Source organism: Gymnoscopelus braueri (assembly GCF_963280865.1).
Source record: "Gymnoscopelus braueri genome assembly, chromosome: 23".
NCBI classification, from domain to species: Eukaryota; Metazoa; Chordata; class Actinopteri; order Myctophiformes; family Myctophidae; genus Gymnoscopelus; species Gymnoscopelus braueri.
The window spans coordinates 16,227,572-16,241,182 of NC_137625.1; the positions used below are offsets into that span (position 1 = coordinate 16,227,572).

Genomic DNA, 13,611 nt, shown 5'->3' on the forward strand with positions numbered 1-13,611 from the left:
TACCTCAAGATTGTAGTTAATGTACAATTAGCCTACCTACGGTACCTTCCGCCTCTCTGTCTGACTCTCTGTCTATCTCAGGTTGTCTCTGGTTTCTGGGTCTCTGTGTTCCGCGTGGGCCGCCCCGCAGGGAGCCTGCAGACAGCCAGCGGGGCTGTGAATGTTAATTCATTATTTGTGTTATTGCAACGGGGAAAGGAGAGACGGGCTCCCCGTGCCGTGTGGATGGGAAGATTTTTATTTCTTTTGGACGTCGTAATAGAGGGGAGGGGGGGGGTGGATATCACTGTACTGCAGGGAGGAAGAGGAGGAGGAGGTGGTTGTTAAGTGTGGAAGTAAAAAAGGATTGTCTTTGTTTTCTCAACTCCTGTACAGTATGCGTACTTATACATATATGTGCATGTACAAATGTACACACACACACACACACACACACACACACACGCATACATCATGTACATATAAACAGAGGCACCGAGAGAGGGAACAGTTGCAACTTACTGTACCTAGCGGGCATAACAGTACGAGCACAACTAGCTGACGCACTGTCACGGACACACACACGCTCACACTCATGTCACACCTCTAAGATGTCTAGACAAACCACTTCCCAGGAGTTAAATTTATGGCTGCGTTGTGAACTGTGTTAATCAGATTATACTGCAGTCCATCATCTGAGCTTTGTGTGCCTGATTTACTGAGTGTGCGGGTTTTCATGTGTGTGTGTGTGTGTGTGTGTGTGCGTGTGCGTGTGCGTGCGTGAAAGAGTGCATGCATGCGTGCCTTGTGGACACGTGCTCAACGTGTGTGTGTTTCTATGCATGGGGTTGCAGAGACTGAACTGATTTAAGATGAAAGCGTTGGAGTTTTTAACCACTCCATAAAATAGAAATATTGAGGAAATCCTCAGTCAATTACATTAACAATGTGTGTTTCTAAGGGTCCTACAGCTCTCAGAACAATCAGGCCTTTGTTACCGAAATCACCTGCACTACAAAGTGCTTTCATTGGGCTCTCACAGGTGGTTTAGTGTGTGCGCGCACGCGTGCATGTGTGTGTGGGTGCACGCACATTTGCCTGCGTCACATGCCGTGCCTGTGTGCAGAGTTCGATTGTAAAAAGAAATAAAAGGGTGATTGCAAGTTGCACAAATAAGGGTGTAATCCACATTAACGTAGGTATACGTGGGTGTGTGTGTGTGTGTGTGTGTGTGTGTGTGTGTGTGTGAATTCCAGATAGGTCGTTTCTTCGGCGTGATCGACCCCATCCTGATGCACAACCTGGTGAACATGAGTCTGTTCACCTCCAAGAAGACCTTCGACTACCAGTCACTGTGTGACCCTGTCAGGGAGAGCAAGGCCGCGGCAGGCCTGAGATCTGTCTACGTGGTGAGTTACATCAGTGTTATGTTCCCAACCTGGGGTCCAGGCCCCCCTTATGGGGCGGCAAAGATCACAGGGAAGGGTGCGAGGCCTTTAAGACCTGAGGCCGATTCTACAAAATGCCTTCTAAACCAGTAGTTCTCAAACTTTTTCGTGCCAAGGACCCCCAAATTGTACATTTTTGAAAAAGATTTAATAGCCAATGCTGAAATCTAAAATGACAGATCCCGGTTTTGATGGTTTGAACATATTGCACAAAAATCTGAACTTGCTTTCGTCCACTTTCAACCTGGCACCCCTATTTTGGGCATTTGGTCATTATATTGTGCGAGCTTCATGTGGAGGGGATCTCAGCTCATGTCAATTGTAAGAAGGGGGGGTCCAAGGGGGGGGGGGAGATTGGGAACCACTGATTACATAACACACACACAGTTCTGCATGTTCACACATGTGGGCAATACATAAGAACATGACACTAGTTTATACACACTAGAAGAGTCGCAGACCACCTCTGTTGTTCTCTCTCTGCCTTTCTCTTAGTTTCTGACACACACACACACGCTCACCAGGGAGCTATAAATCATGATAGGACGGATGAGAGGGGAAGTAGCTGGGATGGTGAAAGCGTTAGAGTAAACTTACAGTAACGGTAGTGAGGCTCTCGCTTCATGTGAGACACACAGAGGCACTAGACTCAAAGATCCAGAGCCTTCGATTTAAGCAAACACTAATGATTTCACTGTGTGTGCGCGCGCGCACAGCGTACGTACGATGTATGCACGGCTGCACATGTTGATTCGGGTTCTTTTATCGGAACTCGTTGGCAAAGTCTGACAGCGTTACACGCACAAGTAGCAGATGATGTTAACATCGTCTTAACAGGAGGCCTCGCTCAATTTGTGTCAGCGGAGACCGTTCGCAGGTGAGAATGCACGTTCCTGGTGTTTTTCCCAGAGTCAGGAATAACTCTTCTTCCCCCGAAGACCGAGGTGAGATGAAAGGGCGCCACCGCCGCCAAACGACCGATAGCTGATCAAAGACATTGACGTTAGCCAGTGATTTGCTCGATAACGCGGTCGGTTGACACTCCTGGGTGAGTCAACGCACCGTCACGTAGAGCTAAAGGACTCGGCCCCGGTTCACCCAAAACGAGGCCCTCGCATGCTAACCATAATCAAAACAACATGCTGGGACTTTTATTCAAACTGATTCTCTCTCTCTCTCTCTTTTCTTTTTTTTTTCAAATCCTGGTCGTTTGTTTGCGTACACTAGCATCTGTTGCAGAGCAATGTGGGCTAATTTCCTCTGAGAGACGGATAGAGAGACTGAGAGGGGGTGAGAGAGAGGGAGAGACAGACAGACAGACAGACAGACAGACAGAAGGGATGTTGGAAGGTGTGTCAGTGAGTTTGGCAGGAGGTGGACAGTGTGCTGACACAAGCCAACATAAGCAGGATGTTACCACTGACCTGCAAAGCTTGCTTACAATGTGTTGTGGAAGAAGGGCTACAGTATGTTTGATTTGGTGGTATCGGTTTTATATGCTTCTCGCCTGAATGTGATTTGGCCTTTTTGGACATTAATTTTCCCCAATTGTATTTGTTTGTCCTCTAGCCCACCATAGCAGATCTCCTGAGCGTTGGCTGGTGGGCCACAGCAGCAGCATGGTGAGTCATTGTGATTGGTCCCCCCGTTCAAGACAACATGAAACAGCCCCCCCCCCCTACCCCTTTGAAAACCTCTCATACTTTGAGTAATAATAGTAAGATAGTGTCCTTCATTAACCCATTCGATCGCATATTCGAAAGCATACTGTGTCATTTTAGATTTTTAGCCACCTCAAAATTATTTTATACTTTGGGTCATTCAAAAATTCAAAAATATCAGATATACAGTACAAGCTATACGAGCTTGTAGATCTGCTATTTATTTATTTTTAATCGTGAAAATGTATGCAAATCTTTGAATATATATGTTTTTTAAAGCAAACATTTTTAACTCAAATCTTTGCTTCTGGGGATTCTACAATAATGTCTTCTAAATCCTAATTATTATTTTTTTTGCTATATCATTGGTTCTCAAACTTTTGTCATGTGAAGGACCACCCAAAATGATATGTATTATATTTTGTTCCAGGGACCCCCACCAGAAGCAAAGATTTGAGTTACAAATGTTTGCTCAAAAAATATATACAGTATATTCAAAGATTTGCACACATTTTCACGATTCGTTTCCCAAAAATAGCAGATCTATTAGCTCATAGCGCTGCACTCGGTGCCACGCTATGAGCTTATATATCTGCTATTTTTAATAGCCAAAGGTGACACAGATGCGTTCCCGTACCCTATTTGTGACTGGGTTCCATACTTGGTCTGTTCTTTTTTTCATCCACACTGAATCTCTTCGAGGAAAACAGACGATCTACAAGCGTGAGCTTGTTCAAATAGACATTCAGTCTATTTTTACTGAATGTTCACCCCCAGAATAGGCTCGCTACTAGGGTTCATAATGGTTAACAAAGTAACTTTTATACAATCTGGATCACCTATACGTTCTGTATGATACACAATTAACACTTTAAGCCTTTAGTAGGCGCTCTTATCCAGAGCGAGTGTAAGATCAGAGTAAATGTCACGAACCCTAGTCAACAAACGACAGGGGAAACGGTTATGTAAATATCCAAAGAAAACAAATAACGTGCTTCACAGAGACTAGGTTACCAGGTACACATCAAACCTACCATCTGTCCAAACAACAGGCTATCTAAATCAGATCAGTGTTTCTCAAACATTATCCTGTCAAGGACCCCCAAATTAATACCTATTAGACCACATATCCCTATTTGGAACGATTCGGTGCCAGGTACCCCCTCGCACAGAAATTATTTTCATTGATCTGAACTCATCATCCTTATTACATTTTCTCAACTTCTATAGCACATGAAATAATGGTGAAATTAAAGGCAAGGCAAGGCAACTTTATTTATACGGCACCTTTCATACACCAAGGCAATTCAAAGTGCTTTACAGAATAAAAATACAATCAGAGTGCAACAATGCACTTTAAAAAGAAATGGAGAATATAATAGATACAATTAAAATAAGATAAAGGAGCATATCAATTATAACAAATACTCCCAACTTTTGATACAAAAGAATATATAAAACGTGACAGCACAGCTCATTTAAAGCCCATGCAGGCAAGACCTAGCTCTGCCATCATTGGGTAGAGTAAGCAATGTTAAATAAATATGTTTTTAACTTGGACTTAAAAACGGCAATGGTTGGGGACTGTCTCCTAATGTAACCTGGAATATTGTTCCAGGTTTGTGGTGCATAGTGGTCAAATGCTGCTTCATTCCAACTTTGGGAACAATTAGTAGGCCAGCCCCAGATGACCTAAGGGTTCTAGGGGTTCATATGGCTCCTAAACTGTTCCTCATTTTGCAAGGGACCCCCTGGAACCCCTCAAGGATCCCTGGGGGACCCCACTTCATTCTTAGCATTTGTGGTCAAGCAAAACCGTATAATGTCTATCTAAATAACATGACATAATGTGAACAAGTAACCAACATACATCTGCATAGTATCACTGGCATCTATCAGCATGTTGAATAATGAGCTGCAGCACTTTGTTCTAAAATTAGAACCAGCGCAGAGCATTGTCTTGTAGTATTTAATGACAGCGTGGCTCCCAGGACAGTAAGGGTTCCACATGATCTTTTCCTTCGTTATGCTCTCCGTCGCTCGCTCGGATCTGTCCTGAATGTCAAAGGCTGCCAGTGCCTGGGATGTTTTCTTGTTGTTTGTTAACAATGGGGCCTGGTTAATTCAAAGCGCACTCTGAAACATTTAGTGTACACAAGGTTTTTAATTACCAAGTCTGTCTCAACAACAAACCGCGGATGAAATCTGTTGTGAATGGAGTTTTGACCCTGTATTAGTACTTGCAGACTGCAGTGATTTATGGCCTGCTCCTTTGACTTGGAATAACCCCCCCCCCCTTGTCTGCTTTTGTTTGGTTCACAGGTCAATACTGCAGCAGCTGCTGGTCAGCATCACGTTCCCAAGCGTCCTTGAAGCAGGTGAGATTGTCTTTATTATCCCCAGGCCGAAGGGTGGGGATGGAGATTATGTTTTCGCCCCTGTTTCTCTGTGTGTCTGTCTGTCTGTCTGTCCGTCCAGAGCTAATCTCGCAAGCCACAACCTTGTGCCAAATTCCTCCATTCTGCCAGTAGTCCAAGGAAGACTCTCCCCATATTGGTCAAGCCCATTTTTGCCTAACTAGATTTTCCGCCATTTAGCATTTTCTTGAAAACACACATTTGTCATTCAGATTTTTCATATTCAATTCCGATTGGTTATTTGCCATCCACAATAGCCAATCAACACACTCACAACGCACGCCTTGTGAGCATGAGTCTTCATGAGTCTTAGTATTATTCAAAATGTCAACTTGGATGGTGTTGCGTTGGAGTGCTTCAGACGAAGCCCTTGTGATCCCTCTGTTCAAGTGACTACTGGAAGGTCTCTGAAGGCTTTCTGAAGTGTTTTGCAAGAACAGCGAGAGCCAAGACAGTGATGTAATGTATGAAGGGCTTTAGGAGGCCTCATTATGGAAATGTAATGCTAATACATGCTGTTTTCTGCTTACTGTAACAAGACCCTGAAAGAGATTGAGCTTGCCTTTTAGTTTTTTTGATTTTTTCTACATGTTTTTTTTGTTTGGGGGGGTACAGCGTTTGTCAGATTATCGTCACGATAAAGAGTTGAATACTCACTATTTGATGAATGCAATATTTCAGTGGTTCACAAACACTGGGTCGGGACCCATTTTTGCGTCGCAGACCCTTTTCAATGGGTCGCGAGTAAATATCCCTCTTTTTCCATTTCCTAAAGTTTTTTTTAGGATTTTTCTAAATAAAAAGTTTAACAAAAATGATTTTCTTTTTAAAACAGCCTTTAAGAAAAAGTGAAAATTGCCGATCTATAGGCTGCGAACTTGTAGATCGGCTATTTTCTCCAGTCTAGGTCCCGGGGAGACATAAAATGTCTCTTTTGGGTCTCGAGCTAAAAAGTTTGGGAACCATGCACTGCAGTATTTCACACACTTGTCCATGGATCCCAAAATGTCCCACATTTCCCCAAAATGTCAAACAAAATGTCCAGAAATGACATGCATCACAATTAACAGTCTGATTATGTGGGTTGTTTGGGTGGTGTAGAAGTACAACACCCACCACCACAGGCAGAGGCCTGGGTGTGATTCCCAGCAGCCTGACTCCACTGCACATTTCTAGGACGGGAACGATGACATTATAAATGGACCACTTAAACTATTTAAAATATAGCGAAAATATCTACAAGCTCGATCAAACGCCAAAATGAAAAACGGGGGAAAAAAACGAAATCGTATGAATATTTCAAAACTATTGTAACTGCGTTTATCAGAGGAGACATGTGGTTGTCTGCACAGAAAAAGTGGGCGGGTTGGCAGCGGCAGGGACCGCAGTACAGTGAAATGGATTGATTAAACGGAAGAAGAACATCAAAACAAACGTTTTTTTGTTTGTTTTTAGAGGATTACAAATTGCGCGGCCTACTGTATATTGAAAAACGGCCAAAACAATTAGCATGCCACGGCATTAGCAAGCTAGCCAGGGCTGTGTGCGGTGGTGATGAAAACTCCAGATTATCGGGATGCGGCGGAAAAATCACTGTTTTCATTCACTGGACTGGTGCCCTGGCACTATACTCCTACTCTGGGACCAAACAAGTCGGGAACGATGCAGTTTGGGAATGCATGTCCCACACGGTTGCAATACCCTGTTGTAGCCGTTTATACCCATTGTCAGAGTACCCCTTGTACCCGTCTGTCTGTCTGTCTGTCTGTCTGTCTGTCTATCCCCACAAGGAAATGTTAACATAGGATGGGATGTCTAAGTATCGCTGTGACGGTGTTGTGCAGCAATGTGCAAGCTAACAACGCGTTGGAGATCGGCTATTTTCATGTACTAGGTTATAGTGTTGGGAGCTTTGTCAGAGTATCAGTTGTACTGTGTCTCTCTGTCAGTGTCCCTTTTGTGCCCATACAGTATATGGAGATATCTATTTCTGTCTGTCTATCTTTACGGGGCGGCCATAGCTGAGTGGTTAGTGAGCCCGCCTAGGGAGCCAGAGGCCCTGGTTGCCCCAGGTACGATTCCAGGCCACGCCAGCGTATGTGTCGATGAAATGAAATTTGTCCCTGAGCAAGACTCTTAACCCCTAATTGCTCACAGGCCCTCATTGGAAACAAGCCCGCAAGGACTTTCATGAACGTCCTGTTAAAAGGAATTATCCTTATACCTGTGTCCCTTTTATGCCCAAATATGGAGATCTCTGTATCTGTCAGCGGTTAAAATGTGTGTGTGCGTGTGCGTGTGCGTGTGTGTGTGTGCGTGTGTGTGTGTGTGTGTGTGTGTGTTTTTTTCTTCTTCTCAGCGGACATGGATGATGATATTGCAGCTTCTTTGTCGAAGGAGGGCTGCATCACCGAGCAAACGCAGTACTTCTTTGAGAACTCTGAGAAGTCCTTCGGGGGAACGCTAGAATGTAAAAACTGCTCCAGGTGAAAGACTTTTACACACTTCAAAGCCTACTTAATTTCTAATCATTTGTGTATAGGTCACTGTATATCCTCATGGTGACGAGAGCAATGTATTTCTTATTCGTTTTTTTGGGAGGTGGGGGGTGCTTTTCTGCCCCTTTATTTGATGGAGAGAGATAGAAGAGTAGTGACATGCAGCAAATGGTCCGGCCTGCTGGGAATCAAACCGGGGGCTCACTGTCAGGCATTAGAGCCCATGTGGTACAGTACACGTCCTAACCACTCGGCTACCCTGATTGGTTAGTTCTCAACCCAACACATTCCAATAGCTTGCAATGCATTTCCACCGACAAGGAGACCGGGGGTTTGAATCCTCCGCAGTGCCTCTGCCACTTTGGAGGGAAGTCGGGTGGGGAGGGCGAACTCTGTCACCGCACTAGCGCCTCCTACAGGTTCAAGAGGAATAGAATGTTAGTCCACATGCGTTATGTCCTCTCGGTGAAACTTCCAAACTGTAAGGTGAATAGAAGTGGTCGGTGACATCACATGGATCGGAGGAGACATGTGCTCGTCCACGCCCTCCCCAATCTGTGAACCCATTTGGTTAAAAAAAGAAAGAAAAAAAAATACAACAGTACAAAGGTGAATTGGGGAGTTGGCATAACAACTAAACTGGGAGAAAAGAAAATTCCACTCTGCAGAGCGTCTTCAAAATGGAGGCCAAAAATAAAACTGTGGACAAAGACTTAGATGAAGTCCCTAAAGGTGACACTGGGAGGGGGCCGTAACAATTCACATGCCATGAACGTGACGTCAAGTTACTAGCGTGGACCACCGTCCGTGTGTGTGTCTGTGTGTGTGCGTGTGCGTGTGCGTGTGCGTGTGTGCGTGTGCGCGTACATGAGCGCGCATGGCCGTGTATGCGCTGGCGCGTGTGCAGTTTTAAGACCCCCTCGTGCCGTCTAATGGACTGCCTGCCCGCACGCTGCGCGCCGTTCCTGCACATTAGCCGCGCACACGTTTTCTTTTTAACGACTGCCATAAAAAGGCAGAGAAAACGTATTTGTGGGCCTGACAGGGGGGACATGTGGGTTTCAGCAAAGACCCCCGGACGACAGGAGGGCGGGTGGCGGTGCAGGTTGGAGTCACCAACGAAACGATGCACAAAACTCACACAGGCAAATCCTCAGTGTTCATTTAACACAAGAGGGTGTACAAATGGACCCCAACGATCAATCAAATAGAATCAGATCTTGATAAACACGAAGTGCACATCAATCATGTTCCGTCTTGGATCAATGGAACCAACATGGTGTACTTTAAGTTCCTCTTAATTTGTAGTGATGACACATTTTTCAAGGTTTTAAAAGAAAAAAACTTATGTTTTTCATATTAACTCTCTCAGTGCCACGCCCCGACATATCCCGAGTTTTTCCCGAGTACCCTCAGTGCCAGCACGAGAAATCCCGAGTTTTTACTTTTGACTGTGGTCACGTTATTCTGTTTATTTTTCATGATCACTTTCGCTTCCTGACTCCTTCAGACTCACCCGGAACTGGATGTAAAAAAAAAAAAATCATTTCCCGGTCATGTTGTTTTTCTCCGGTGATTTTCGGCCAGAATAGGGAAAGTCACGGTTTTTCACACGGTATAAAAAGCGAACGGAGAGGTCCACGTCTACTCTCTTTGGTCTGGGTGACGATCAGTCATCGTAGTCGTGTATCGCATCGTAATTTAGCGCGATCAACGATTGTCGAAAATGTCAACATCCGGTTCTGACCGGATATGACGTGAGCCTGTTTGGGAGGGGGCGAGTGAGCCAGCGAGATCATCAATGTGTCGATTTGTTGCTCTCTACTGGTAGAACTGTATTATGGGTTTAAAACCCCAATCAGATCATTTATTTGAATGAAAAATTACAAAATTACAAAATAAAAAAAAACGCAAATTCCTGGCAGTTTGGGAGTACTTTATGAAAATACTCTTGGCACTGAAAGAGTTAACGTTAAATTAACGAATTAATTAATAAAAAATGTTAGTGTTTTACCAATGATTTGTAGGACCACTAGGTTGGTAATCTCTGCCCTATATACAGTACTTCATCATACAACGATAAGCAAAAATAGCCAATCTATAAGCTCACAATGCGTCGCATCACAACACGTGAGCTTGTAGATTGCCTACTTTCCAACATTACTCAACATTTTTGCCTATAATGACATGCCCAAAATATGGACGCCAGGGTGAAAGTGATTAATAGCATTGGACTTGCACAGTTCATGCACCACGTCAGAATGTCATATTGTTTTTGCAGAATAACCAGAGCCAGAGTTTTGCAGAGATGATAAAATAACATGTCGACATTGTGCGTTTCCTGCTTCCGTGTCTCTCCTAATCCACATTCTGTGACCTCTCAACCTGCCGTCATTCCTTGAAAGCAGACGGGTCAAACTGCGTGTGACGTTTTATCTCTCGTCTTCCCCCCCAGGATGTTCCACGCCGAAAAGCTTCCCAAGACCAACCTGGTGTTTATCATCGCTGATGCGAAACACACCTGCCTGTCCTGCGACGCCAAACCGCTAATACAAGACGAACAACCTTGTATCCTTTTAAACCAGCAGCACCATAAACACTACATGACGATCGACTGGCACAAGCTCTGCAGGCTTTATTTACCAGACAGATGTTTCGGAGGATTTTTCTCATTTGGTAGTGCTGATGCGTGCATGCAATATCCTTGATCTTTCTTGTCCTTGACAAGATAATCATTTTCATAGTTGTCCTTTGATCATGGCATGAAGCTATTACCAAATATTTACTATTGAATCCTGAGGGGGGGGGGGGACCTCTGTTTGAAAGCATCCAGCAGGATTCCTTTCCCATGCATGAGACGGAGATTGTTTTGCTGTGATCATCTTTAATTCTTACAAGTCGTCCCTACTTCTCATTTGCATCCCCTCTAAACCCTCAGCCCCGCTTTATGTGGGGTTTTTGTCTGCGGAAATTGAGATTTAAAAATTTGGCCCCGAATTCCATCGTTTCTGGCCAGGTTTCTGTGCGTGTGTCTGTGTGGCAGATGCTAAGTCTGGATAATTCCCTCTGAAAGGCTTACAAACAAACCCATCATGTTCTCTCAAACACACAGGACTGTGGTCAATTATGGACAGCCTAATGGAAACTTTCAATGTTTCAAAATGGCAGCCACAACAGGAAGGTATTGAGTAATCGAGACTAAATTCCAGTGGATATCCAGGATACTCTTAGGCTGTGTTCACACTGGCAGCTCGGAACAGATTGTTGGCCTATCCCGATTGGAATCAGATTGTTTTTAAGTCTGAACAGCAAGAAACACATGGAAACAGATTTTTGCAAATCAGATTTTTGCAAATCAGATTTGAACCACATTCCTTTTGTGGTTTGAAATGTGATTCAAATCAGATTTCTAAAGATGTCTCAGTCTGGACACTCTTGACACTGAAGCCTGATTCATACTTCGTAAAAGAATTAGCAGATCTACAAGCTCACAATGCACCAGGATGCGAGACTGTAACTTAAGCATTACTCATCATGCCTATGTTGTTAAGTCGTTGGCACAGCAGCCAATGCATATAATGTCGATGATGTCTGAATACACAATTTAGATCTGATCGCTTGCAAGTAACAGTGTGGAAAGTCAGTCCTAAAGATCATGTTTGAGGGGACAAAGTGGGATTTGCCTGTACTCAGAATAAAGCCTTAGATTACTATACATTTAGAGAGTCAGATTCCCTGAATCCAAGAATCCCTGTTTCACTTTCCTGAATGGAGTCGTTCAGCTACCGGTCCCGATCCATGTGAACTGGCTCATAATCCACGCCACCGGAAAGGTCCATCATACTGTTTCGATAACAATGAACACGTAAGTCACTTTTAATGTCAATGACTGCTAGTTTAATGTCACAAATATTGTTCTCATGTTCATAGGTGAAAAATTATCACAAAAGATATTCTTAGATTTTTATGTAATTGTTCAGTAAACTGCTTTAACCACTGTACCACAAACATTTTTCTCCCAATAATAACGTTATATTAAGCCTTTATTTGACAAGAGACGGAAAACACAGACAGGGACTCGCTGTCAGTCATTTGAGCCCACGTGGCGTACACCCTGACCACTCGGCTATTGGGTCACCCAAACCAGAGGTGTTTTATAAATCATTTCTATAATATCCGATCTACAAGTCTCACAGCGCGTCACGGCGCGCTGAGAACTTGGACTGGTAGATCGCGTGCCTACAGTATAACGGTTAAGAGTCCTCATCGTTAATTAGGAGAAAAGAGGCAGGGCGACATATTTGATTTGTAAAAACGTTTGATAGATTTCCGTTTGCGTTTGTGGAGAAGTCAAGTTGACAACACAGACGCCTCAAATCCGTCTCAGCTCGTCTGACAAGCAATTTAATTAGAGAATCCTACACACAGTACTTTTAACTCGCTAATGTGGTGCATGTGCTTGTCTCTCTTTGCTAACCACCCGTGCTGCCTTTAATCAAGATGGCTGCCCCCTCTTTGACGTGAATATAGCGTATGTGCACAGATTTCCCACGCAGAGGCAACACAAGTGGTCGGTTCTTTGACTTAATAACTAGGGTAAAACAAACGTTTTATGAGCCGCGCAGAATCCTCTGCGTGTGAAATCCCTGTTTGAATGCTTTGTTTGTTTTCACTCTGCCGTGTCAAAAGAGTTTTCTCAGTTCCAATGAATTGCTGCCTAGCGCTTGCCACTGTCTTGCTCACTCCTGCACGCACGCGCACAATGCACACACGCGCCACACACATCACTTACATACATACATGCACACACACGCACATCGTACATACTGCACACCCACACACACATGCACACACACACACGCACACACACACACGCATTTGTATTGCTGTACTTTTAGGATTTTATAAATGCTTTAATTTAATTCTAACCACTTAAACCCCAGCATCGGTATTGTGAGGAATGCTTTTGCTGAAAATGGCTGATCGACAAGCTTGACGATCTGCTATTTTCCACGAAAGCTTTCCCCACAATAACAGACAACAGAAAATACACCAGTATTGAGCCCTGAGGGACTCTGGTTACCCATATGGGGTTTTAAGTGGTTAACCCTAACGCTAAAGCCTGAGTTATGCTTAGTTGTGATTGGCGACAATAGCAGATCTACAAGCTGACAACGCCATTTCAGTGTCATGTGTTGTCAGCTTGTGGATTGACTACTCTGTGGTGCGCCATGCCAGCGCGCAACTAAGTCAAAAACATTGAATTGTACAATGTCGAATTCTCAATTCTACTATACTTGTGGGGCCATTTGGCCTCACACGTATTGTTATACACACACACACACACACACACAGCACACACACAACACACACAACACACACACACACACACACACACACACACACACCACACACACACACACACACACACACACACACACACACACTGTACCGTTATCATACTGTTTAACTGCATTGTATTTCTAACATGCTAACTGTGGAATGATGTCTGCTGCATGATTGTCTTTCTCTTCTCCCCTCCCTCGTTTTTTTTCTTTCCTGACTTGTGATTGGCTGTTGATGGTTAGGATGAGGCCATGTGTCAGAG

The 13,611-nt window shown here is 44.0% G+C and overlaps 1 protein-coding gene across 1 annotated transcript in view; it reads left to right on the plus strand.

Moving 5' to 3' along the window:
- The window catches only part of cacna2d1a (calcium channel, voltage-dependent, alpha 2/delta subunit 1a), a gene marked incomplete at its 3' end in the record, with an annotated part of 144,815 nt that overhangs the window by 130,366 nt on the left and 838 nt on the right, over positions 1-13,611 (plus strand). Inside the window, exons 32-37 of the mRNA XM_080421118.1 lie at positions 1,236-1,388; positions 2,997-3,049; positions 5,411-5,466; positions 7,865-7,991; positions 10,459-10,571; positions 11,786-11,868. Coding sequence (XP_080277244.1) covers positions 1,236-1,388; positions 2,997-3,049; positions 5,411-5,466; positions 7,865-7,991; positions 10,459-10,571; positions 11,786-11,868 — 585 coding nt within the window. The remainder of the gene's footprint in view (positions 1-1,235; positions 1,389-2,996; positions 3,050-5,410; positions 5,467-7,864; positions 7,992-10,458; positions 10,572-11,785; positions 11,869-13,611) is intronic.